The 27,650-nt window shown below is 39.0% G+C and overlaps 2 protein-coding genes across 2 annotated transcripts; one reads left to right on the top strand and one right to left on the bottom strand.

Moving 5' to 3' along the window:
• Positions 1-59: 59 nt before the first annotated feature.
• Positions 60-23,422, bottom strand: Nup98-96 (nuclear pore complex protein Nup98-96). Its single transcript, XM_028302877.1, has 20 exons — positions 23,275-23,422; positions 21,856-21,985; positions 20,634-20,762; positions 19,829-20,029; positions 18,900-19,034; positions 18,396-18,532; positions 16,608-16,740; positions 15,760-15,846; positions 15,318-15,413; positions 14,800-14,894; positions 14,175-14,319; positions 13,205-13,342; positions 12,006-12,137; positions 11,236-11,326; positions 10,378-10,490; positions 4,692-4,828; positions 3,451-3,620; positions 1,599-1,726; positions 1,013-1,126; positions 60-106 (listed from the first exon to the last, which is right to left on the bottom strand). The coding sequence occupies exons 2-20, from the start codon at positions 21,899-21,901 to the stop codon at positions 60-62; spliced, it is 2,274 nt and encodes a 757-aa protein (XP_028158678.1). The 5' UTR covers positions 21,902-21,985; positions 23,275-23,422.
• A 438-nt stretch (positions 23,423-23,860) lies between these two features.
• LOC114351601 (uncharacterized) lies at positions 23,861-27,257 on the top strand. The gene is made up of 3 exons (XM_028302876.1): positions 23,861-23,946; positions 24,146-25,207; positions 27,217-27,257. The coding sequence occupies exons 1-3, from the start codon at positions 23,913-23,915 to the stop codon at positions 27,255-27,257; spliced, it is 1,137 nt and encodes a 378-aa protein (XP_028158677.1). The 5' UTR covers positions 23,861-23,912.
• The last annotated feature ends 393 nt before the right edge of the window (positions 27,258-27,650 follow it).

Genomic DNA, 27,650 nt, shown 5'->3' with positions numbered 1-27,650 from the left:
AATATTACTCATTCAATAATAGTGTACGTACAGTTTACTTTTTTAAATGAAATTAATTCTTACCAACTAGCCCGCCTTTCCGATGTTTGTGTGTTTATTTCTTTTTCTGTGAAATTAAAAATAAATATTAGGTGTGATTCTGGAGCTCAAATACAAGTTTTTGTTTAATCTATAGAGAAGTAGATTAAAAAGTATAAAACGCTTTTAATATCATTTTTGTAGTAAGTACTGGACACTACTGGGCAATGTGGTTTCGACAGTGGAAAAAGTACCAATCCTACTTTTCGCGTGGATGTCGTAATCGACTAAGGGGCAAATATGCGAGCATCAGGCCTCCCCAACCCGTCTGGCCAGGGTGGGGAGTATAGGACAAGTCCTCCATTTGCCTCTAGTACAGATCAGGCTAAACACTGTGGAGCCTTCTCTAGTTGTAATAAGGTTGAGTTTGCAAAAAAAAATCGTATCTATCGCTTTATTGACATTCTTAAATTCCCCATTTTATCAAGGAGAAAGAAAGGAAAAAAAAGAAACCAAAAAACCTTTTTCGGTCAAATTAAGAGAACCCACCAACATTTTTGTCAGATTAAAAAAATATGCTTTCAGGATACCGAGATAAACCTCCGCTATGAAAATCTGACGCGATCGAGTATTTTTTTTTTCATTTTTGACTTCTTTATATGCCTACCCCCACCACGCAAACCGGCAGATTAGTATACCGTTGTTATCAGAGGCATTCGGGGCATACGTAGTATGAATATCTGACGCGCTCGAGAATGCCCAAGTAACTGTTTTTTTTAACATTTTTGAAAAACCGTACACGCCAAACCCACCGCTAAAATGGTTTTTGCCATACGAGCTTTTCTTTTCCAAATTATTTTATCTTTCGATTTTGATAGGTCTCGACGGCGCCGTTGAATTACGCCATTTAGCTACCTCGCCTCCCTAACTATACAGAGGATCGTGCATATACAATGGAGACTAAATCCATTGACCTGATGATGGACAGAGTTACCTAGACTAGGGTAGAGGCGCGGCGTGGGCTCCTCTATCGGCTTGTCTTTCTCGCTCCACGACACTTTAGACCCGCTCAGCCAACTGCCATTCTTGTCGGCGCTCGTGTCCGCGCCTGGAAGGACGAATGTTACATGAAAATGCACAGTATACATACGTATTATAACTTATGTAAAGTCCGGTCGCCGAGCAGATAGAATTTCGTCCGATGACCCCAAGCTACCCATCCTTATCTCTCGTGCGTAATTATATTGCTGTCGCGCTCGCACACTTATTCATTGCACCATGTAGTACATTGGATGTTAAATTGTAGGTGTTTTAGAGCTAAACATGTATGCAACGACCCAAAGTGGTTGCTAGCATGTACCTTAATTTTAAGTTTCCGATCAGAGTTGAGTTAGAGAAGTTAGCAATCCCGTCAGTAATAATAATTATGTTAGTGACCATGAAAGTTTAAAACAATAGATCCAAAGTGAGTTGGCCTCCGACAGTAAGAATCTCCACTCTGGTATATTTTGCGCGACGTCTCGCCAACCATCGACGTGGATAATAACTTTAACTCGTGCATAAAATTAAACAACACTCACTGTTGTCGTTGAAGTTGACGGCGCGTTTCGCCCTCTCCACTTGTTCGTGTCGCGGCGCCTCGGGCAAGTCTTTGGGCTCGCTGTGGGAGCCGTTCACTTGTGGCGCCGGCGGCGGCTCCTCAGTAGACCTATAGTTAAAAAAAGTAAGTATTTCAACATCATGAAGTCATAAAATCTCTACCGCAAAAAAACCCGAAAATTTACAGCAAGTAGAAGGGACAATGGACTGGCTATATTTTTCGCAGTAGCGAGAATGACTAAATAATAAATAAAAATAAAAATTCATTTACTTCCAAAAATACTTGTATACAGAGTTATTACCGAGTCTTCCCGGTAAGTAGTCAGAGACACTTGTATTGGGAATAACTCGCTGCTTCCCATTAGGATATCTCTAATTAATTCTAAAAGTATTAGTTCACTAAGTAAGCATTTACTTTGGTATGTAAGAAAATTACAGTACTAAAGGTGAAGTGAACTGGTTCTCGAATCTTAAGAAGAAAGCTATTCTATATTTGGATGTGAATTTAGAAGTTGAATGCAGTGACCACACATCCCACACCGCACACTTTAGAACGCCAAACACGTGAGTCGCTTTTCGGTAGCTCGACGCGATAGCAGTCGATAAAACCGTTACGTCCGAACACAAGAAGTCGCGATGCTGCATCGATACAGTCGCAAAATCGCCGATGCTAAAAGTAGCATGTCTGCTGTAACCCTTCATCATCATTTCAGCCACAGGACGTCCCCTGCTGCATATGATTGCCACATCGCCCGGTTGGTAGCGGCCTGCATCCAGCGCCTTCGCTACCTTTATGAGGTCGGCGGTCCACCTAAAAGCCTTAGTAGGCTGAAATACCTGTTGTTCCGGTCCCTCTGTATAGCTGTGGACTCTGGGAGATTTTTACCCATCAGCAGACTGTCTTAAAAGAAAATGGACACCCTATAAATAGGTCCATCGCTTAACTCAGAGCCTGAGGTATGGGAGCGGCACGGGAGGGATGACATTGACATATATGTAATGAGCATGCAAATCTGAAGTCTCGCTGACGTATAACGTCTCAAAAAACATGCTCCCTGTGATGTACTACTACACAAATAAAGAGTGTGCGCTATGGCAACACTGACTAGTACGGCGCGGTGGGGGGTCAGTCGTAGTCGGGCCGCCACACGGGACGGACGTCGACGTATACCAGTGTTTTATTTAAGACATCAGAAAGAAAGAAAGAAAGATACATTTATTACAATGGACATCACACAAATACAGGCAATTACATAGACATGACAGTGGCACATAATAATAAAAGAAGAAAAAATAAAAACAAGAGTAAACTGAGCAGTGCCACCCATTCACCAACAAGATGCCCACTGCAACGGGACCCCACTCAGCATATGCCGTGGCCCACGGTGACGAAGGCCACGGCGCTGGTTTTCAGTGTGCCCCATGCCGAGTGAGGGTCAAGGACCATTGGTAAAATAAAAAATAAAATAACTGCATAAAATTGTCTAGATACATCACACTCCCGTTTGACTTACTAAGCTAAACGCTAGACCTTTACTATGTCAATCCTCTCACCTGTTGGTCTGGTCCCTAGTCTGGCTGTGGTCCGCCAGACTATGTTCTCTGCTCTGGTAGTCCCCATGCGAGTTGCTCGGTCGTAATACCAGTCGCTTTCTGCTCGGCTTCAAACTGAGCTTGTCTTCTAGACATCATCATCATTTCAGCCACAGGCCGTCCACTGCTGAACATGGGCCTCCCCCAATGACTTCCACATCGCCCGGTTGGTAGCGGCCTGCATCCAGCGCCTTCCTGCTGCCTTTATGAGGTCGTCGGTCCACCTAAAAGCTGAAATACCTGTTGGTCTGGTCCCTAGTCTGGCTGTGGTCCGCCAGACTATGGTCTCTGCTCTGGTAGTCCCCGTGGGAGTTGCTCGGTCGTAGTACAAGTCGCTTTCTGCTCGGCTTCAAACTGAGTTTGTCTTCTAGACTCGCGTCCGATTCTTCTAGCCCGTCGAATAGGGACTTCTGTAGGGAAATGTTTATCGTTTAGTATACTCGTACATATAAATCTACACTAATATTATAAAGAGGAAAGATTTGTACCTATTTTTGTATGTTTGTATGTAATGAATAGGCTCAAAAAGTACTGGGCCGATTTAAAAAATTCTTTCACCATTCGAAAGCTACATTATCCACGAGTAACTGACGGCTAAATTTTATTTTGGAAAAACATAGGGTTCAGGCGTTCAGGGGTCCACGCGCGCGAAGCCGCGGGCGGAAAGCTAGTCGTTTATAAAATACATAGGAATGGATGGATTGAATGGTCCTATGCTTACAATGGCATGGGTGAATTGAGTAGTTTGTTGATTACAAAAGGATGGATGCAGTGTAAAGCTGTTTAATAACATTTGCATGCAATATCTAGGATAATGAACTTTTTCTTGTATTCTATAAAATATGTACCCTACTTTATGGCAAATTAAATGTTTGAGTTTGAATCTATCTATACTAATATTATAAAGAAAAAATATTTGTATTTTTGTGACTAATTAACTCAAAAAGTACTGGACCAATTTGAAAAATTCTTTCACCATTGAAATTCTAATTTTTTGCTGATGAGCATGGACGGACATATTGTTTTTTATTTTTAATTTTTTTGTTAAACGCCTGTATCTACCCGTGCGAAGCCGGGGCGGGCCGGTAGTCTTGCTAATGTTACTTAATATTAATTATAAATGCGAAAGTTTGGATGTCTCGATGTTTGTTACTCTTTCACGGAAAAGCTACTGAACGGATTTTGATGAAACTTTACAGTATTATTGTTTATAACACAGATTAACACATTATAGGCTATAATTTATGACGATATGTGGCAAATTTTCAATAAATAAATAAGACGTGTCTAAAAAGCGCCATCTATCGTCAATGGTTAAAATCTACAGCGCTGGACAAACTACTGTTTTTGACGTTCGTAAATATTCATGCGGGGGAAGCCGTGAAACGCCATCTATCAACATGATATCTAACGGGGGTAAAACGAGGTCCACGCGTACGAAGTAGCAGGCGGGCGCTAGTCTGTAATAAATGTAAGGTTACCTTGTCGGTAGGCAGGGCGGCTCGTGGATGGAGTTTGAGACGAGCGCCGGGCGAAGTGACTTTGTACCCGCTGTTGTCTAGCACAGCTTTAACTGCCGCTGGGTTTGTGGGCTTTAGCACGTCCTCTGCTGTTGTTGCTGAAACAAAAAGTTTTTTTTTTTTTTCTCTTTATTTGGGACAACAAACAGTTACATTGAGGGCTTATGTACTAAATCTTAATAATTTGAAAATTTTGTAAAGGTTGCTTTAAATTACTTAAATACAATCCAATTTTATTTGTTACTACAAAAACTTTAAGGGTTACTTGTGCATATTCAATAAAACAAAAAATACAGAGAAAGGACACCTAAGCTCAAAAATAAAGGGTCGTGACGTCACTACGGCTCCAAAAGTGTAGCACGGCATGATGTAACGCGGAACTCAACGCACCATAGCTTCGTAATTACTCATTTGATTGACAAATAAAAATGTAGGTTTGTGTCCAATGTTTTCAATGTTTTTTGATAATATAATTTCTGGACTAAGGCTGGGTTGCACCATCTTACTTTAACTTTGAGAAACGTCAAAAATCTGTCAAACTCCGTACAAAAAACATCGGCTATCGTTATAGTTACGGTCAAGGTTGGGCGGTGCAACTCAGCCTAAATGTTTTAAACTTAAAGAAACGAAACTATTGTATTTGAACGACATCTATGTAACAGGCTTAAAAGCAATAGACAATTTGACACCATTCCCCAAAAATTCTAAATCAAAACTTTTCTAAAAAAAAGCCACTTCATTATGGTCTTAAAAACTTAATTAATTTTAAATTACCTGTAAATTACGATTTTTGTCCGCCACTTGCTTGTAGTGCCATCAGTGGCGGATTAAGAGTATCCGAGGCCTTAAGCACAGAGCCTGTGTAGGCCCTCTATTGCTTTAAATGGAAATGGAAGGAATGGAATGGAAGGTATAAAGTATAAAATGAAAGTTCATCAAAATATTGCATGTTGTGTCAGCCTATAATTGCATTGTAACTTTGTTCATAATGGTAATTTTTAAGTGTACATGTTGTAATGTAACAATGTCGGTAGACCTAATAAATAAATAAATAAATAAAATATGTAGAAAGTGTAGTAGGTAAAATTTAAAACATAAAACATTAATTTTCCTTGCCTTAATCAGAGAAAACTCCGAGATTACATCGTCGAAATTTATCCGACGAAGTATGTCTGCCTCAATACACATTAATGCTAAAGAATTATGCTTGTCTGGACGGATTTTTGTTCTTTGCGGGTTTTTTAACCTTTTTAGTTGTGAGAAGGATCGTTCAGCAGAGCAATTAGTAATCATTAAGCTGTGAAAGATTCTAAACGCAACCACAATGATAGTCTTACACAAGCACACTTCTTTTGTTTCTCTTCTTTTTTCACATCGCATGTTTATTTTAATATATATGTTACGGTCAGTGATAAATGTGAAAATTATGAATAATCGCCGGTTATTATGAATAATTACCGCATGATTTGGTAAATGTGATTAATATGAGATCATTTATGTGTGTATAAAACTAAATAGGCGGCTTAGGGGTGGCCCAAGGGCCACCCCCGCCGCACCTTAACCTATTTTTCACATTAAATCAAAACTTTATGTTATGGGCATCATGGAAAAGTAATATTATGCAAGAAACATTCCAAACTCATTATGCCAAATTATATTAATAATATGATATCAAAACGTTCAAAAATTTTGGCTGTACAAGAGCACGTACACAAGATGTTGTTCTCTTTTATGTTATTTGTTAGTACTAAGGTTGAATGATTAAATAATCGCTGTTAAATGTTATTAATTTATCACTTTTACTGCGACTGTCGGTAATTACATGATTTGGTAAATGTGATTAATATGAGGTCATTTATGTGTGTATAAAACTAAATAGGCGGCTTAGGGATGGCCCAAGGGCCTCCCCCGCCGCACTTTAACCTATTTTTCACTTTTAATCAAAACATTATGTTATGGGCATCCATGGAAAAGTAATATTATGCAAGAAACATTCCAAACTCATTATGCCAAATTATATAAATATATGATATCAAAACGTTCAAAAGTTTGGCTGTACACGAGCACGTACACAAGATGTTGTTCTCTTTTATGAAATGTGTTAGTACTAAGGTTGAATTATTAAATAATCACTGTTAAAAATGTGATTAATTTATCACTTTTACCGCGAGTGTCGGTAATTATTCATAATAACCGGTTATTATTAATAATTTTCAATTTATCACATTAACCGTAACATATACACAATTATTATTATTTTAATACGGGTTTTATTTTATTATGTAGCATCTTTAATTTACTATAATTATGTTTATTCAACAAATGTTTGCACATTATTATTATTGTTATACAGTGTGAGTCACGTTAAAGTGTAGATACATATGAAAATAGATAAAACTAGACCTATTTTTATCGACAAAAAAGAGGTCAAAATTTTTTTGAGATTTTTTTTTTATTTTTTATCGATTTTTTTTTCTTCCAATCACTTATTGTAAAGAAAACGTAATAACTTTTAAACTAAGAGGTATATCCTGATAAAATAAAAACAGTAATAATGCTAAATAACAGGCAATACTGAAAAAATACATAAAATACCCAGAAAATGCCAACAAATAATAAAAAATGAGACTTTTTGAAAAAAATCTGCTTAACAATTCGTATTTTTTTGGTTATTTGATAAATGTCTCAAAAAAATGCCCCTATAATAGGTGGTTTTTATTACTTTGTATTATTCTCTATCGTATTATCTTTGTAAAACGAAAAATCGCATGTCTCTATCCCTATCACAACATTTGCTATGATCGTTTGAACAAAGGCCTGCCACAACATTATTCTCCGCTACAGGTAGTGTTAATTGTGAAAAATATAAAACGTTAAAATAGCGGTATCGTTATAGCCAATGAGCTGCTGTCATAGTGACATTGACGTATTGTCAATGTCACACGAGAATCTAACGTCAGAATAGAGGGACGCGCGGAGACGACTCCGCGCGCTTTTGTGCTAAGTGATGAATTGTATCTAAAATAAGGCAATATAATGTGAAAGATAAGTATCCAGTGTTTTATTTATGAGAATAGATCGACCGGCCTCTAATAGTTCAGAAGTGAGATCTGAAACCTATGATGTAACGTGATTTCAAAGTGTTCCAGGTGACCAATGTTTCGTGTTATTTGTCACGAATATTAACACAAAACGCCCACGATTCTATGATTATAATGGAATATGATGAAGAAAGAATGTCAAGGAAACGCTGACAACTGTGTGAGATGCAGAAAAGTATTTAAGTACGAGAAATGATGGACGCAAATTATGAAGATACTCCCTCCGTAACTTGGCTTGTGGTCACGTAAGTGGTGAACAATTCGACTAACGATGGCCCCAGAGCAGGTACGATTTATTATTATTATCGATTATTCCAACATAGATGTACCGTGTGACGATGATATAGATGTATTGTGTGATGATTTCTCGTTTCAGCAGAACCAAAGGTGGTCAGCGTGTGGTGCGAATGGTGGTGGAGATGGCAGAGTGGATCTAGCCAGGTGCTCAGCTGGATCCCAATACGAGGCGTCAAGTGTGCCATGAGCAGACCTTCGAGGGCGAAGGAATTGCAGGAAGGCCGAACTGTTAATTGTGAAAAATATAAAACGTTAAAATAGCGGTATCGTTATAGCCAATGAGCTGCTGTCATAGTGACATTGACGTATTGTCAATGTCACACGAGAATCTAACGTCAGAATAGAGGGACGCGCGGAGACGACTCCGCGCGCTTTTGTGCTAAGTGATGAATTGTATCTAAAATAAGGCAATATAATGTGAAAGATAAGTATCCAGTGTTTTATTTATGAGAATAGATCGACCGGCCTCTAATAGTAGAGACAATTTTAATTTTAACTAAAATGCTTATTTTACTTCGAAATCTTTTGTTTTTATTTAAAATCTAACTTGTCTTTATCAAAATTACAAATCTAGAGCCATTTTCAGTTTCGTTGTTAACGAAGCGTTGAATGGCGCGCCCGGAGAGGCTTACTTCAAACAATCATTGCAAACGTTGTGATAGGGATAGACATGCGATTTTTGGTGTTACGAAGGTAATACGATAGAGAATAATACAAAGTAATAAAAATCACCGGTTATAGGGGCATTTTTTGGAGAAATTTATCAAATAACCAAAAAAACACGAATTTTTTAGCAGTTTTTTTTTTCAAAAAGTATTATTTTTTACCTCCACCATAGTGGAGGAGGCTCATAGTCCAGCAGTGGACTGTAAAGGGCTGTTGATGATGATGATGATGTATTTTTTTATTATCGCCTGTTATTTAACATTATTACTGTTTTTATTTTATCAGGATATATCGCTTAGTTTAAAAGTTATTACGTTTTCTTTACAATAAGTAATTGGAAGAAAAAAAATTCGATAAAAAATTTAAAAAAAATTTCAAATAAATTTTGACCTCTTTTTTGTCGATAAAAATAGGTCTAGTTTCATCTATTTTCATATGTACACTTTAACGTGACTCACACTGTATATTTATATTTAAACGGCCTTGTTGATATGCAGTTTAGGTTAGTGTCCGTGACTTCCACTCGGCATGGGGCCCACTGAAAACCAGCGTCGTGGCCTTCCCCACCGTGGGCCACGGCCTATGCTGAGTGGAATCCAATTGCGATGGGCATCGCTGTTGCGACAGGATAGCACTGCTCACTGCTCAGTTCACTTTTTATTTCCTTGTAATATTTATGTGCCATTTCTGTCTTTTTTTCTGTGTACATTCTTTGTCATGTATTAGTGATGTTCATCGTAATAAATTTTTCTTTCTTTCTTACTTTCTTTATTTAAACGCCACTTGTATATTTGGGAAAACGCACTTTACTTTATTTACACTAATATTATAAAGATGAAAACTTTGTTTGTTTGGTTGTAATGAATAGGCTCAAAAACTACTGGACCGTTTTTAAAAAATCTTTCACCATTTGAAAGCTAGGTACATTACTCACGAGTAACATAGGCTAAATCTCGATAAAATGTAGGTATGAAATGAAACGCCTCAAATTCCATCCTCTGCTGGCGCGCCAGCAGAGGATGGAGGCCCCTGGAGAACAGGGGCCCCAAGCACGTGCTTGTAGTGCTTATACGTTAATCCGCCACTGAGTGCCATACAAAATCTATGGGAGAGTTTCGTTTTGACAGTTTTAAAAAGTACGTCAATGAGGGTTTTCGCGAATGAAAAATCCGCCAGATGGCAATACGTAGACGCGAGGTCCAAATGCTGCATGATTGGTTATTTTTGACATGACTGTTGAAGCCAAACTAAAACCCACGTAAAACGGAACGCAGTGACGTCACTCAGCGGCGCTCTTATTGGCTACTTTAAAAAACGTATCGCTGTCAAAATTTGAATTTCATGCATATCATTACTATTTGGTCTACGCATTACAACCTTTGAACCTGTAACTGTCTTTTTTCTGCTCATCATCTACTGCAACTGAAATCTTCAATTCTCATACGAAACAATGACATTGACAGATATGTCAAAATCCACCAATCACGCAGCAGTCAGACCCCACATCCTCGTCCCGCCATCTAGCGGATCTTTCATTCGCGAAAGCCCTCATTGATTGGAGGTGTCATCGTGTCTGAACTCACAGCTCTCGGGCAGTAAATGCTTGAACAGCGGCTCGTCGCCGTAGGGCCGGGCCGCTAACGACAATATCTGCGCGTGCACGTCGTTCGTCGCTGATGCTCCGGATAGGCTGTTACTGAAAACAATACGACACAGGTTAGCATAAATTATCCAATTTGTACTACTGCACACTCTTATTTTATTAAATACATGATTCCAAATCTAAAATAACACATCCACTCTTTGACAATCAAGCATTTGAAATACTGGATGCGTTCTTGATTGAACGCAACCCGCACCTGTCAGTTTATGTTCTTTGTTCGTGCCCGCACTGTCAAATATGTATAGAGTAGAAATTATCTGCATTGGAGACTATAGTTCCAAAATACTGAACTGTCCTTTCCATGACATTGACAGCGGGGCGCCACCGTCAATACCGGATCGCTGGTTCCGATTTTTGTCATGTTGGAAACCATATAGTTGAACGATGGTAGCGCCCCCTGTCATTGAGTTTGGTGGGACAGTTCAGCGTGGGTCATCCTTAATAATGTTCATATACATGATGCGGGCTGAGTTCACTTTGACCTGGCCGTAGACCTCAGAACGCATAGTGTGGCAAATTTTTAGAGGTAAAAAACTAAGGTAGGTTGTGTAGGTAAAATAAGGAGACGTTAAATATGGGGGGTGGGGTGCACCAATTAGTCAATATTTGATATTATAGTTTTAAAAAAATTTCTCTAAGCCTTATTTTAGTCAATATCTTTTTTTGTCTTTACAAAAATGAAAGAAACAATAAAATCAAGCACATACCCCGTGTGTGTAGAAAGACAATAATTTACAAATATTACTCGTATATGAATATGTAGGAAAAAAGCACTTACTTGTTGAGACTGCTGTTGTTAGCGTTGAGTCCCAGCCCGCCTAGAGACGAATTGTTGCCGAACATGTTGCCGCCCAATCCGCTGTCCAGACCTGTTCAAAGAAAACACAGCTGTAGCACATTTTCTATTTTATTGTGAGTATCTTAACCTTAACTGATGCTCGTATTCACAAACATTACTATGAGGTCTCACAGCGCATGGACGCATAGGGTGACACACGAACCAATCACAGAACTCTATTTAACACTGTGCGTTCGATTTGCTGCTTCACTTAAGCAAGCATCGTTTGTGAATACGGGCGTTAGACCTATACCTAGCTCTAAACTACACTAGAGAACTACAAAAGTTATGACGTTGTTGTGAAAAACCAAGCTAAAGGCAAAATTTTGCCTTCACTTGGAATCGAACCCTGTAACATTGCGAAATGAATAAATGAATATGAATATGAACCCTGGACCTCTGATTAAGACACTTACCAGTTCTAAAGGTAGTGTTCTGCTGTGNCACTTACCAGTTCTAAACGTAGTGTTCTGCTGTGATAACATAGCTACCTCAAAAGTTTTGACATGTGGACAAACTAAGCTACGGGAAAAAACTTGCCTCCACTGGGAATCGAACCCGGGAGCTCTGAGACACTTACCGGTTCTAAACGTAGTGTTCTGCTGTGGTAACATAGCTACCTCAAAAGTTTTGACATGTGGACAAACTAAGCTACGGGAAAAAAACATGCCTCCACTGGGAATCGAACCCGGGAGCTCTGAGACACTTACCGGTTCTAAACGTAGTGTTCTGCTGTGGGAACATAGAGCCGCCGCCGAGCCCAAACGTGGGCGCGCCCGGCTTGTTCTGTTGCCCAAACGTGTTTTGCGTGTTGGCGCCTAGCGTGCCAAGCCCGCCTGTGCCTGGAACAATACATACATTGTAAGTTAACCAAAAGGATACTAAGTCAGTGTCTGAGGAATAGATGACCCAAGCTGAACTGTCCCGCCAAACTCAATGACAGGGGGGCGCTACCATCGTTCAACTATATGGTTTCCAACATGGCAAAAATCTGAACCAGCGATCCGGTATTGACGGTGGCGCCCCACTGTCAATGTCAGGGATAGGACAGTTCAGTATTTTGGAACTATACCTTAGCTACTCACTGATTTAAACGTCAGACCAATAATATTACTGTCATTCTTTTCTTCGGCGCCATATTCACGCCATACTTGAGACACCATATTGGCACAATATGTAAATTAGATTGTCACGAATCCCACAACACAATTTGTGCACAATTTGTCACACCATATTGGCACTATATTGGCGCAATATTTACACTTTAATGACGCGATACTCACCGAGCGTCGGCTGCATATTGAAACGGCGGCCGGCTTGCCGAAACTGGAGTTGATGCCGAATAACCCTTCACACTATCATCATCATTTCAGCCACTGCTGAACATAGGCCTCCCCCAATGATTCCAACATCGCCCGGTTGGTAGCGGCCTGCATCCAGCTCCTTCCTGCTACCTTTATAAGGTCGTCGGTCCAGCTAGTAGGTGGACGTCCGCGGCGTTTTCCTTTACATGGTTGTTTTTGTTACGAAAATATTTTAATTACTTTAGGAGTGTCAAGTATTTTAGGTTTGTCTTACTTGAATAGATACCTACCTGATTTCTGAAATTATGTCTGATTTGTCCAACATGTGTTTTATGATGGTCACCCTATTGCAACAATCAATAGTCGAAATTTTATCAATTGAACGAGTTGCCAATTTGCCTTCGGCATTTCATAGAACAGCGAGCGTTTGTAAATTGACGCCGCCGTTTGTAAAATGCGGAATCATACAATTTGCCTGCGACAGGGCTATGTCAGCGACTTTAGTTCGTTTACGCAATATCCACACCATATTCACACAATACTCACCGAGGAGGCCTTTGTCCAGCAGTGGACGTCATTTGGCTGAAACGAACGAACGAACTCACCGAGCGTCGGCTGCGTGTTGAAACTGAACGCCGGTTGCGCGGCGGCGGGCTTGCCGAAGCTGGAGTTGGCGCCGAAAAGCCCGCCGGTCGGCGCCGCCGCCGCGCCGAAACCGCCGCCGGGGAGGGTTGAGCCGAACGCTGCGAAAAACATTATTTATTAATTATTTATAAAGGTAGTCAGCGTCAAATATAGTAGCCAATAAGACCGCAACACGTCTTTGGTACAATAAAATTGAACTATGGCTGTGTTCTCAACTTTTCGGTCACTTTGGGTGTCATGAACTTTTTGACACTGACTGTACACCTACAGCAAAACACAAGACATTCACAGTATACACTAATAGAGTTTCAGTTTAAGTATTTTCCATTTATAAGTATTAATATCATTTAATCGTTAAAATAAGCACTGTATCTCTAGCATGAACAACTTTCGTTTTCGAATCGTTTGCGTATTCGACAAAATTCGATACTTAACCTTAACCGAATTTTATCGAAAAGTTTTGGATTCTCAAAATATGTTTCGTGCAACCATTTCTCATACTAAGTTCACTTTACAACACGTTCACAAGGGCGCTGTTGTAGTTTTCGTACTAAATCTTATGATGGCGATTCGAATACGCAGACGATTCGAACTCGAAAGTTTTTCGTGCTAGCCGTACTGAAGGCAAACTAGAAACAAATAAAATGCAAGCGTTAAACATTGTATGAGATTAGTAGAATAAGACATCACGAGACGCTGCTTAGTTGCATTATGTATAATGATGTCATAAAATTACAAATAGATTTCTGAAAAAGGAAAGCAAATAATACCTTCTAATTTATGTGTGAAAGTTTCAGAAAGTTTTTCCACGCAAAAATAACTTAACGGATTTAAATGATACTTCACAGAATAAAATTATTTTTTTTATACATGAGAACGACGTACAAGATTCGCGAAAGTAGTTAAATTATCAAAATTAACTCCACTCACCTGGAGCGGCGGCGCCGAACGCCGGTGCTGTGGTCGCCGGTTTATTCTGGAACAGGCCGCCGCCGGAACCGAACGCGCCGAAGCCAGACGTCGCCGGCGCGCCGAAACCAGTCGTTGCCGGTTTCGCGCCGAATAGCCCGCCGGACTGGAGTATAAGTTACAATGGTTATATCATTGCTTATAAACGAAACCAAATATCAAAATCAACCCATTGTGAAATATTAAATTGTGGCAACATTTTCTTCTTACAAGTGATTTCGGATACTGTTGACTTTATTTCTAAGCAATATAAGGTTAGGTTAATTGGAGGAAAATGCCGAAACGCATTAAGTCCGCCTTATGTACACCGTTATATGTGCATGAGAGTTTAAAATAAATAAATATATCCAACAGACTTAGACACGATATGTAATTAAATTAGTTAACCACATAGGTATTAAAAGATACCATTTTAAAACACATAATGGGATGTTTATTAATGCTCTAAAAACAAAAGTTACTGATAAAAGAGCGCAAGTACGAATAGTGGACACGTTTACAATTTCAACTCACTCAAATCAAACTCTTTTCGCTAAAAATAAATAATGATCTGTATAAAAATTTACATGCAACAAAATTAAAGTACCTGATTCTGTGTGTTGGTGCCGAAGCCGAAGGCCGAAGAGGTGTTGGTGCCGAAAGTCGGCGCCTGCGTCGTCGTCGCGCCGAAAAGGCCTGTGCCTGATAACAATACATTAAATTGTGGTGAGCTCACTCGTAACGTAACACAAGCATATTTAGCTTAGTAGGTACGCGGGGCTAACGGGACTATCAGTGATTTGTGCAATACAAACTAAAGCCCAGTCCGTGAGCACGTAGAATTTTGTCCAATGACCCCAAGCTACCCATCCTTATCGCTCGCGCGTAATTATGTTGCTGTCGCTCTCGCACCGCCCGCCCGTCGCACAGTCGCGACAGCAATATAATTACGCGCGAGCGATAAGGATGGATAGCTTGGGGTCATTGGACAAAATTCTACGTGCTCACGGACCAGACTATACTAATATTCTTTTTAACAAAAAAAAATACATAGGAAACTGTCATTAGGCTTTATTTTATACAAAACATGTCAGTTTCTAATAGCGCGGACTATAGTATACTCACTTGGGGCGGGAGTAGCGCCGAATGCCGGTTTGTTAGCGCCGAATAGCCCCGTGGTACTGGTTGTGTTGGCCGCGTTACCGCCGAATGAGAATGTGCCTGTTTCAAAAGAAAATATATACAGGGTGTTAGGTAAACGGTATACTCAACGCAGACTCGTGGCAGGCGGTGTCATAATAAATAAGTGCATATCACATTTTCTCTCGCACTTACACTGGTTATGGGTGACGTCACACAGAGGCAGGCTTAGCGTTGTTTATAATACGTAATAATTAATAAAGTATTGGCGAGGGTCCATCTGTGTTTTAAAAATTACTTAAGATGTCTTTGCGTCGAGTATAGCCTATGTCAACATAATATGCATCTAAAAAGTATGGTGAAGTCAGAAATTTAATATTATCAGATTCACTGTGTGAGTTATAAAAAGTAATGTAATAAGTCTCACTAGTTTGTCCGAAACCACCGCTGGTCCCAAGCGCCGGCGCACCGAAAACGCTTGATGCTGTAGTGGCGGCTGGCTGCCCGAACGATGCTGCAACAAATTATAAATATTTATTGAAACAACTGACAAACAGTGGCTGAGTTTCTTGCGCTGCTTCTTCTCAGCACTGGCCCATTAAATGTCCCAAAGCAGTGGTAGAGTTAATACTGGGACGTGTACAAGAGCTTTTTAAAAGCCTACTAGCAAAATTTAAATGAGTTGTATAAGTTTTCTTTAACTGGTAAAAAGAAAGAAATAAACATTTATTACGGTGGACATCACATGAAGCCATCAAGAAAGAAGAAAACGTTTACTGAGCAGTGCCACTTTGTGGCAATAGCGAAGCCCATTGCAAACCCACTCGGAATATGCCGTGATCTGCGGTAATAAGGCAAATAAGGCGTTGGTAGCAAATGAACTATATCAAAATGAAATGTAGCATGAAGGCGCTAAGATGCATGCCGCTACTATTAGAGGCCGGTCGATCTATTCTCATAAATAAAACACTGGATACTCATCTTGTACATTATATTGCCTTATTTTAGATATAATTCATCACTTAGCACAAAAGCGCGCGGAGTCGTCTCCGCGCGTCCCTCTATTCTGACGTTTGATGCTAGCGTGACATTGACGTATTGTCAATGTCACTATGACAGCATCTCATTGGCCACAACGATACCGTTATTTTAACGTTTTAGATTTTTCATAATTAACACTACCAACCGGCCAATCTGGAAATCATTGGAGGAGGCCTATGTTCAGCAGCGGACGTCCTGTAGCTGAAATGATGATGATGATGATTGTTCATTTACCGGCGCCGCCGAACAGCGGCTTGGTGTCGGCGGCGGGCGCGCCGAAGCCGCCGAACACGCCGCCGGTCGCGCCCTTGCGGCCCGCCGTGTAGTCTTCTAGCCGGAGCTCTTCTAGCGATTTGTTCTCATATTCCTGGAGAAAAAAGAACATTATTAATTAAATAATTTATTTATTTAAAGACTTTATTGCAGACACAACAATTTTCAGTACAAAAAGGCGAGCTTAATGCCATAAGTCATTCTCTACCATATACTATTGTACGGGTGGGAGGCAGTGGTTGTAGGGCACCGCTCCCGTGCCCGGGATATGCGGTCAGGAAGGGAACTAACTCCCTAGTGAGCCTAGAGTCCCTATTCCCTAAGACACTAAGTCCCTAGAGCCCTAGCCCTGCCTAACAATAGATACATAGACATAATAAGGGTTGATAGGAAGGAAGCTGCACCCAGGTCGCCCAGGGCAGCAGCGTTAGGACGGCAGGTAGGCGGCGGGGACCCGCTGCCAGCCCGGCAGACTCACCGGACTGATCATAGCGACGGCTAAGGGTGTCTTGGCCGCAGCGGGGGGAAATGAGACACAACGACGAACGGTTGATATCTGTTTTATTGGTATAATGATAAGCTATTTATATATGGGTTATTGTATGTACACATTTACGTCTATAAGTTAGTGTGCCGTGGGTGTAGAGTGCCGACGGTGCACGCTGAGGGTTCATGGGTCGCCCGGCGGTCGATGCTGACGGTGCAGCAGGATGTACGATCGTGCTCGTACAACTATATTTAGTTATTTGTTATTTAGTAATATAGTTAATTGTTTATTTGAATACTAATTCGACACCGTGGCTGAAATTATGATGACGATGAGTTCGACACCATTAATGTATAATTTAATAAATAAACTTGTCATTAATTCTTCTTTTTCGGTCAAGAAAAAGGAACTCTGTAAATAAATCTAAGCGAGGATCTTCAACACACCTGGAAAATTTTGTTGTGTATCAAAATTCCAAACCACCATAATTTATATTGTGATTGTTGGTGTATCTTCACAATAAATAAATAATAACTCATGTAACACGTCGTCAATAGTGCAAAAAACGCACAGAAGTATATACGATAACAGCGCTGCTTCTTCTCAGCACTGGCCCATTTATTGTCCCGAAGCAGTGGTAGGGTTAATACTGGGACGTGTATTTATTTATAGAAACCAACAGCGATACATTGAAAATGTTAGTTATAAGATTTAGAATAGTATAGCCAATGACAGGTTTCCCTTTTTATAAAAGTACATTGTTGTTGGAAAAAATATAAATAAAGGATGTTAAAAAAAATAATTAAAAATTGATTAGACATAAGATCTACTGTTTACTAACGAAACCCTGGCCGATCTACCACTTACATACTTCTTGAAATCTTAAATGAAACAGCATAGTTTAGTACAAAATCATGTAGTATTTTTTGCCTTGCCACGATCGACTGGACGATTAGTCGCGATCGACCGGTTGGCCACCCCTGTACGGCTAGCACGAAAAACTTTCGAGTTCAAATCGTTTGCGTACTCGAATCGCCATCAAAAGATTTAGTAAGAAAACTACACTGCGCCCTTGTGAACGTGTCCTAAAGTGAACTTAGTATGAGATGTGGTTGCACGAAACTTATTTTGAGAATCAAAATTGTCACGTTAACGTTTAATTCAAGATTGAGTATCGAATTTTATCGAATACGCAAACGATTCGAAGACGAAAGTTGTTCATGCTAGAGGTACAGCTCTATCTCTTCTCTCGTGACTGTTACCTTCATGCAAGTGATGCAGTGGTGCTTGATGCTGATGTTCTGCGATGTACCACTCTTGACGACCACATCTGTGCCCACCACCGGGTTGTATTTCACGTGGCCCGTGCCTGTGGCGGTTTGTTGCTGGCCGAACGCGCCTGGGAAGAAAGAAAGAAGTAATTTCCAAAGCTATAAAATACAAATATGAATAAACTAGTTTTTTATATAACCACTCAAACTAACATCAAATGACACTCGGCAATAATGTGACTTTCTATTGGTGAAATAATTTTTAAATTCGGTTCAATAGATCTCGAGATGACGCCTTACAATTAAAATTCAACAAATATACAAAGGCACAAACTTTACCTCTTTATAAGTTTAGGACAGATAGGGGCGGAGCAGTAAAGAAAAATGTTGCAAAAACGGGTAATATTATTCAAATTTTTTTCACGTTCAGTTAGTGTTTTTATAACATAGCTAAGAACAAAATATATTTCTCATACACAATACAAGAAAACTCACTAGTGTTGTTGAACAGTCCCCCGCCGGTCATAGAGTTGTTCTGCTGGCCGAACAACCCAGTTCCGGCGGCCGGCGTGGAGCCGAACAGACCGCCGGTCGCCGGCGCCGCCGTGGATGTGCTGCCGAAGCCGAAACCTGGTACGAAAATTTATCAATCAAAACAAAATCAAATAAAATACTTTATTTTATTTTATTTATTTTATTGTTAAGAAAACACACACATTATTATTTGCACAATATGGGTTATACAGTTGTTTGAAGAAGTAGATAAATGATTTACCATACACATAACGTCATTATCAGGCTCATTTACTTTCTTTAAGTTGGCTCTTAGGGCTCTTTCATATAAGAAATTTTGAGCAGGACATTGTCGTGCGTTAGCCAGACCGACGACCTCATAAAGGTAGCAGGAAGGCGCTGGGTGCAGGTCGCTACCAACTGGGCGATGTGGAAGTCATTGGGGGAGGCCTATGTTCAGCAGTGGACGTCCTGTAGCTGTAATGATGATGATTATAAGACCGCACAGTAATGGTTTGTAATAATAATTGTTATTTTAAAGTTGTCATATAATTTTCCATTTGCATAACTAAGTAGTAGTGACGGCAGAGTAGAATACATTTGTCACCAACCCCTCTTCCCGCGGGTGTCGTAAGAGGCGACTTAGGGACTACACATCAAACAGAGAATGGGCAGCAGCACTCTCTAAAAAACATAATTCTTTTAAACTGCGATCTCCAACCCGCCTGCCAAGCGTGGGGATTATGGAAAAACCCTCCACTATAATAGAAGAGGCTCATAGTCCAGCAGTGGACTGTAAACGGCTGTTGATGATAATGATGATAACTAAGCAGTGTTATAAAGAGCTGTGGTTTTCTAAATAATAAAAAAGAGAAAGTAATAAATAAAATGTATGTTCGTACTTTGCGTACCTGCAGGCTTCGCGCCGAAAGCCGAGGTGTTCTGCGTGTTCCCGAACAAGCCCGTGCTAGTGTTGGCGCCGAACAGCCCGCCGCCGGACGTGCTCGCGCCGAAGCCGAACCCGCCGGACGCGCCGCCGAACGCCGGCGCCGAGGTCGAGGCGGCGGTGTTGCCGAATAGCCCGCCGGATGTCGTGGACGAGCCGAAGAGGCCTGTTAAATGAGTGAATGATGAAATTATATCCGCGCCACTTTATAAATTAAAGGAGTCACAATTTTACTTTTATATTAACACAATGTTTATCAAGTGCACATATCAAGTGATTATAAAAGTCATGATTTATTAGTTTTTGCAAAAAAGAGGTGTATTCCAAACTGTTTTTCATAAATGTTAATAAAAACATTGTTACAAGGAAGTTGTGTGTTTGAAAACTGTGCATTTTTAATTTCTATGTATCTGCAGTCACACTTTTTATTAAACCAGTTGAGGTCGAGGTTTAGTTAGAAATATAATAAAATGAGTATTGGCAATTATCTTACATTTCCCAATCAACCAAACTATCAAAATGTTCATCAAGGTAGGTAACTCAGAAATAAATAAAATGCTTTTAGAATATTTCAATCTTAGCTACATAGTTATTGCAACTCACGAAGGCGAGTGAGCTTTACTTGTGTGTGTAAGTGTACATGCACATAACGATAGTGTAATGTCTATCAAAACTTTTGAAAAACGAACTACAGAGAGCCACCACATATAAAATATGTAAAGCTCACTCGCTTTCGTGAATTGCAACAACTATAATATGTCTGTACTCACCGCCACCAGTGGCGGGTTGCGGCGTGGCGGCGGCGCCGAAAGCCGGCGGCGCGCCGAACGCGCTCCCGCCGGTCGCCGGTTTAAACCCGCTGAACGGCGACGCCGTGCTCGTTCCGGCGTTGAACGAGCCTGTGGGAGAAAATCAATTTCAATTTCAAATAACTGGCGAGAAGTGACACAGAACAGACCAGAGTGGAGATTTTTATTGTCAAAAGCCAAAACTCATTTAGAGCTAAAAAAAACCGGCCAAGTGCGAGTCGGACTCGCGCACCGAGGGTTCCGTACCATTTATTTATGAAATTAAAATTATTATTTTTTATTTAAGTTATTAGTATGAAAGATTACGCGGTAATAAGCGGTTTACGATTTACGAGGTATTAAAAAAAACTACTTACTAGATCTCGTTCAAAACAATTTTCGTTGGTAGTTTTTATAGTAAAGTACATCATGTCTTTTTTAGATTTTTAATTTTCTTATTTTAGAAGTTAGAGGGGGGGACCAACTTTTTTTCACTTTGGAAGCGTCTGTCACGCAAACTATTCGGTTTAGAAAAAAAAATGTTTTAGAAACCTCGATATCATTTTTGAAGACCTATCCATAGATACCCCACACGTATGAGTTTGATGAAAAAAATTTACTGAGTTTCAGTTCTAAGTATGGGGAGCCCCCAATATTATTATGTATTATTTTATTTTTGCATCAAAATCTTAATGCGGTTCATAGAATACATCTACTTACCAAGTTTCAACAGTATAGCTCTTATAGTTTCGGTAAAAAATGGCTGTGACATACGGACGGACAGACAGACATGACGAATCTATAAGCGTTCGTTTTTGCCATTTGGCTACGGAACCCTAAATAAAACTCATTTTTTTATGCAAGTAGGCTTTTAAAAAGCACTTACGTTTTTAAAACCATTTAGGGTCTTATTTAGTTCAAAATAAAAATTATAATATTTTGCATTTAGGCTTTTAAAAACCACCACTGCTTCAAGACAATAATTTGGGCCAATGCTGAGAAGAAACAGTGTAAGAAATTCAGTCACTATTGTCAGCTTCTTTTTCAAAGATTTCAGCATTTTTCCTTAGCAAAGGTACCATTCCATTATGGTTCTTGTACATTATTCTTTTCCCTGATAAAGTCTTGTGTCCATTGTAATTTAAAAGAAATGGGATTATTTTACTGTAGAAATTGTTAAAAAAAACTCATATCAAACACTTACCAAACGTTGACGTGTTGGTGCTACCAAATGCTGGTTTCTGGAACATTTTGCTGGACTTCCTCGGTTGCCGATGTACACAAACTCACTGTCGCTTGCGTCTCTTGTCAAACAAGTCCCACCATGTTGATTCCTGTCGCAAATATTATACTTTTATGTATTTTATAATGTATTGTATATTAAAAAGCACACTTGTAGCAGTAAGCAGTGATGCATAAATGTTACACAAGTGCACTGATGTATTCTATAAAATACTTGTTAAGAACTTAAAAAATTAGAAATATTATGATATTGTTACTGTAAAAGCCCATATTAAACCAGTAAATCTTAGGTTTTGTTAAAAAATATTCTAGAATTTTTGCTAATATGAGTCAATAATTATGTGTTGATTATTCTACCACATTATCCATTTTGTTTACACATTACAGTTTTTAAACTGACCCAATAAAACCTTTTTGAAAGAAAGAAAGAAAGAAAAAATATTTATTTGGTATCAAAGATATTACAATACAGATCAATAAAATGAATTTTTAGTGAATTATTCTTTCTTATTCTTATAAAAAATACTGTATCGGCACAAATATGAGGATAATTTACTTGTTATTGTGTAGTTTTGATAAAATTTACACTGCTCTAAATAATCTTAATGTTTTGTTTACAATCTTTGAGTTTATACTGACCAATGGTAGGCAGAGAAAGTGCACTTATAGCTATGTAGCATTGATTAGTAAGAGGGTAGAATGTTACACAATGTTTATGATGAATTTCATAAAATTTCTAGGTCAAGCCAACTGCTTTTGCTGATACAGTATTTTTTAAGTTCTTAACTAGGTATACATCCGATTTTATGGAAAAATTGACTTTTTTAGATAACATTTAAAAAGATAGGGATGAATAGCAATCTGTAAAAGCTTTTACGGAGTTTTTGCAATGAAATAACGTGGTGAAACAAGGAAAAATGAGTCAATTAAGTACATAAATATAACCTATATATAAATACCACAACATACACTGTTAGGCAATATAAACAAACAAACTGAAAGCTAATTGTAGTAGTACAATGATTTATAAGTATTTGGTATTAATTTTAAAGATAAAATTTGAGAAATTGCACGAGAATTTTTAGGTACGCCAAAATATCTGACTGACATATAATCCAACCAGTTTTGGTACGCGCATGGCTGACTTCAACTTTCAAATTCTGCAACTTGCAATTATTGCATTTAGTACAAATAAAATATACATCAGTGTTATGTAAATGTGATTAAAAATACTTATTATTGTAAAAAATAACAAGTAAATTAATCATGTTTCATGTACTGGATTCAAAATACAATGCGAAACGGTTACGAATTTCAAATCTCCTCAATTTAGCAGGTTAGCCTACATTGAAATGTTGATCGAATTATTTGCAAAACTTACCCAAAATGACAAAGCCTAAGTTGGCGATATTTGCTGCAACTTTATTCTCCTTCAAAAACACTCACGATAGCACTTGAATATTCACGTATCAGCACAAAATTGAAGATAAAACCACATGTGAAACTTGCGCACACAACAACCGCGAACGAATGAAGTTCATTCAATGAACAAACAAGTGAAGTGAATGAATGATTGATTCAGGAATGACACATGTCAAAGCAAGTGAATGACTGACCGATTGTAGATAGTGATGGGTAAATGTTTACTTTATTACGATTTCAATTGATTGGAAGTCTAGATTTCTTATAATAAATAAATAAACTAACCAGAGTGAAACCTTACAATTACCTACATCATGCATTCGTTTTAATCATAATATTATCACATTTTTAACCGCAAATGAAGAAGCAAAAACAATTTTATTCAGTTCGTCCACCAAATCCCCTTAACGTGGGAACATATTTTTTGAACTAATGCGCGACCGGTAATAAAATGACCAAGTTATTTGTTTAGTTACATAAAACTTTTTGTTATCGCTAAGGATTATTGAAAATGTCGGTATCGCATTCACGTAGCTAAAATAAAATACATTTCACACACAATACTTTTAGGCGAGTTACTCATGTTGCCGTAAAACAATGTTGTGTTTCTTGAGTTGGCTCATAACGCTATGTAAGTTGTTTAATAGAATTAAATAGAGCTAAAACATGACAATTAGGGTATTTCATTCACATATTACGTTTCGTAGATAGCATCACCATCATTTCAGCCATAGGACACCCATTGCTAAACATAGAACTCCCCCAATATCAACTAATGATAGGTAGGGCGCTAATAAAATTAAGACAATTTTTTCACCTTTTTCCTTCAGATGCACCTATGTTCGTTACCAGCGTCAGCGTGAACATAGACGGAGTCATAGACCTTGGCCCCAAATGGAACTACGAGTACAAAATAAAATCTTCCGAAACATTCCCTACTACTGAACCCACAGAACCGTTCACGGTCGCTCCCGATTTCTTCAGAGGGATCTCTAAGAAAAAAGAAAAGAAGAGAAAAAAGAACGCAACGCCAGCAGCTGACATCAACCCAGATTCACTAATCACGAAATACTCGCATCGTTTCAAGCCAAAAAGCATCTACGATAGACCTCACTCTGTCAAAGACGACTCCAAAATCAACGAATTCACTTATCACGTCTACAAACAGTCGATGAAAGTGTTCGACGAAATCAAGAAGAAAGTAGATCCGTCGATTCAACACAAAGTGCAATTCCTAGCGCGGAGTTACGACGATAAATTCCGTGAGTTCGTCAACGAAACATTGCACCAAAAAATCAAAACGCGTCTAGGATCCGAGCGGGTTGTATTAAATATCATTGACACATCGAATCGGCTGCTGAAACGACTTGTAAACTATTTTATTGGGGACATGAACAAGGAAGGAATTCAAAGAAACAATATGGCAGCAGCGAATGTGCTTCAGAAAGAAGTTGAGAGAGAATCTGTACTGGAGTTGAAGCATGCGTGCAGTAAATTTTCCATTTGCAGAAACTCTAATGGATTTAGCGAATTTATGATCGATGTGTTCACGATTATCGCTAAGAACGACGATGCAAAAATCAAGCAAGCAGCCGACGCGCTCACTGAAGTTATGAAAAACACGGACTTTAGCAAAGTTATGGACTGGAATACAAGGAAAAAGTTTATGAAAAAGATCGAGGAGATTGAATCTTTGGACCCGCTCATGTTAAAAGCTATGTTCTGGATCGCAATAAACGCCTTTTCAATGAAAAATAAGCCACTCAACGTCATGGATGATGATTCCGGACAAATTAACAAAACCATAGCTTTCTTAGAAATTATACATGAATTGGACAAAAAATTACCAGCTAACGATGAGAATATGCTCGAATGGAACGACATCAAAACCAGTTTGACTGCTTGGAGTCACGGGACCAGACACGACATTTTGGAAATAATGCAAGGATTAGTGACTTTCTTTAAGAAAAAAGGAATTGATAAGTTAGATAGTAAAACTGCACTTAATTTTAATGATAAATTAAGTATGGTTTTAACATAATGTCTTAACTTAAGAATAAATGTGATAGGTAAGTTGAGATAACCAGCAGCACCAGTATCACTGTAAGCAGATAGATGAATAATAAATAATTTATTTTTAAGTAGACCCCTACCCTACCTATTTGGTACCCAGTCCAAAGAAAAAAATATCAGTTGTGTTGTTTGGTAATACGCCACCTTTTATTTCTATTTAGTTTTACTACTCGACAATAGATGGCGTTGAACTAGTTAGCTTCATAAGTAGTAGTGATGCTGCTTCCACACTGTACATTTAATTTCAAATAACTAAGGTAGATGGCGTTAAATACAAAAGCGTTATACACCGCCATTACCTTGCTTCCATCGTCCATTGAAAATTCTATTTTCCATTTGCTAATTAAATTAAGCTAAATTGAAGCTGTGTACTATCTTTAAATAAATAATAAATTTGTGGCGAGCTGTTGGTGAGTAGCGACACCACGGGGCCAGTTGTTAATCCGAGTGCTCCCGAGAGTCGGTCAAGACCCTCGTCTTCGGCTTGCCGAAGTGGAAACCGAGAGAGTCTGCAGGACTTTCACCTCTGGCTTGCCTTAACCGGCCGGCCAGAGTGGAGTCGCTAGAGCTATATGCTCCAGGGATGGAAGTGTTAAAGGGCATAACGCCGCGAGTAACTCCGGAGAAAGCGCAGCACACCTCTCTACACCCCTGAGCTGGTAGACGCCAATGTTGCCCCTCAGTCCGGTCTATACGACTCATGACGCCAGAGGGGGCCCATTTAGTCGCTGGCTAGTCACCGCCTGCCATTTTTTCAGTCCGAGACTATGAACCAGGCAGGTGACCCGTAGTCTCCATCCATAGCCCAGTAACCAGTCCATCCATCCTTCATCCATAACCCTAGTCCATTCTCCAATAACTGCAATAGCTCCTGTGCACAGGCCGGAGATGGTTTCTGGCTACATCCCATGATATAGTCAGAGACTAGATCCAGCATGTGCACCACTTTCACTTTTGTCGATTATTTTGCGCTTAAAACGGCCTCTACGTGTTGGATCTGTATCCCCACGCAAGCCTTATAAAGGACCGGGCCACTTTTGACCCGTGAGCTCCAAAGCGTACAAACATAATAATAAAATCAAAATCAAAAAAAATATTCAGTTTAGACCACAAGTGGCACTTATGAACGTCAAAATATAGTAAATAATAAAAAAAGTAAAGGTAGCCCTTTATGGGGCACTTTACATGTCTCCTTATCTTTTTGGCCCTACCAAACCTACCTACTAAAGAAATTGAAACTGTCAAGAAACATAGTTATTAAATTTTTAGCGTTTGGAGTCNTTTAAATACATAATTATGTTTCATACATTGTTTTTTATTTACATTTGCAAGATCATAATTTTGGATCTTTAAAAATATCGGGCTGTTTCTTGACAATTATAAATAACTTGAAAAAATCGAACTGCCTAAGGCGGGAATTGAACCCACGACCTTCCGCTTGCTCAGTTGGAAGAGCAGTCGCCCGGCAAGCGGAAGGTCGTGGGTTCAATTCCCGCCTTAGGCAGTTCGATTTTTTCAAGTTATTTATAATTGTCAAGAAACAGCCCGATATTTTTAAAGATCCAAAATTATGATCTTGCAAATGTAAATAAAAAACAATGTATGAAACATAATTATGTATTTAAATGTATTTACAATAAAATATATAGTTATCAGACGTAAACTTACTTTCACAATATCGAAAATTACACTCTATTCAGTAAGAAACTATTTTTTGTTTTATGGACTAACTTAGTGACGTCACAGTGGACTATAAACTCAAGAAAAAAGCAAATAAATAATTACAATGCTTTTATACTTAAAATTAATGATAAATGGCTGATTCTAGAGTCGGAAGTTCAATCCCTATCGACCGCTGGACTGTTGTGAACCCATTTCTAAAACAAGCATATTTAGATTGTTTCATCCACGAAGACGCGCCCCACCATTCTTCCGCTTATGTTTGAGTGTTATCGGTACACGCTAAATTATCCATGAGTGCACACGCACACTACAGTAATGCCTTACGGATTGCTCGGACCACACTCCCCGCACCCCGCGCGACCGGGACCATACATTGGTAGGGCGCGCCCGAGTGGATGAAACGATCTACATTTCCTCACAAATTAAAATATAGTGAGAAAAAACTAATAGTAAGTATTTTGGGTAAAACGTATCAACTAATGAATTAAAAAGTTGACAATTACTTTTGACCCTTAATTCCAAAACCATTCTCTAATGGTACAAAAAATTAAATAATATCCTAATTTTCTTTCATACACA

Source organism: Ostrinia furnacalis, unplaced genomic scaffold, assembly GCF_004193835.3.
Source record: "Ostrinia furnacalis isolate ACB-3 unplaced genomic scaffold, ASM419383v2 OfSCF1166, whole genome shotgun sequence".
Taxonomy (NCBI): domain Eukaryota; kingdom Metazoa; phylum Arthropoda; class Insecta; order Lepidoptera; family Crambidae; genus Ostrinia; species Ostrinia furnacalis.
The sequence above is the reverse complement of the archived record's forward strand: the minus strand, read 5'-3'. Positions and strand labels throughout refer to the sequence as shown.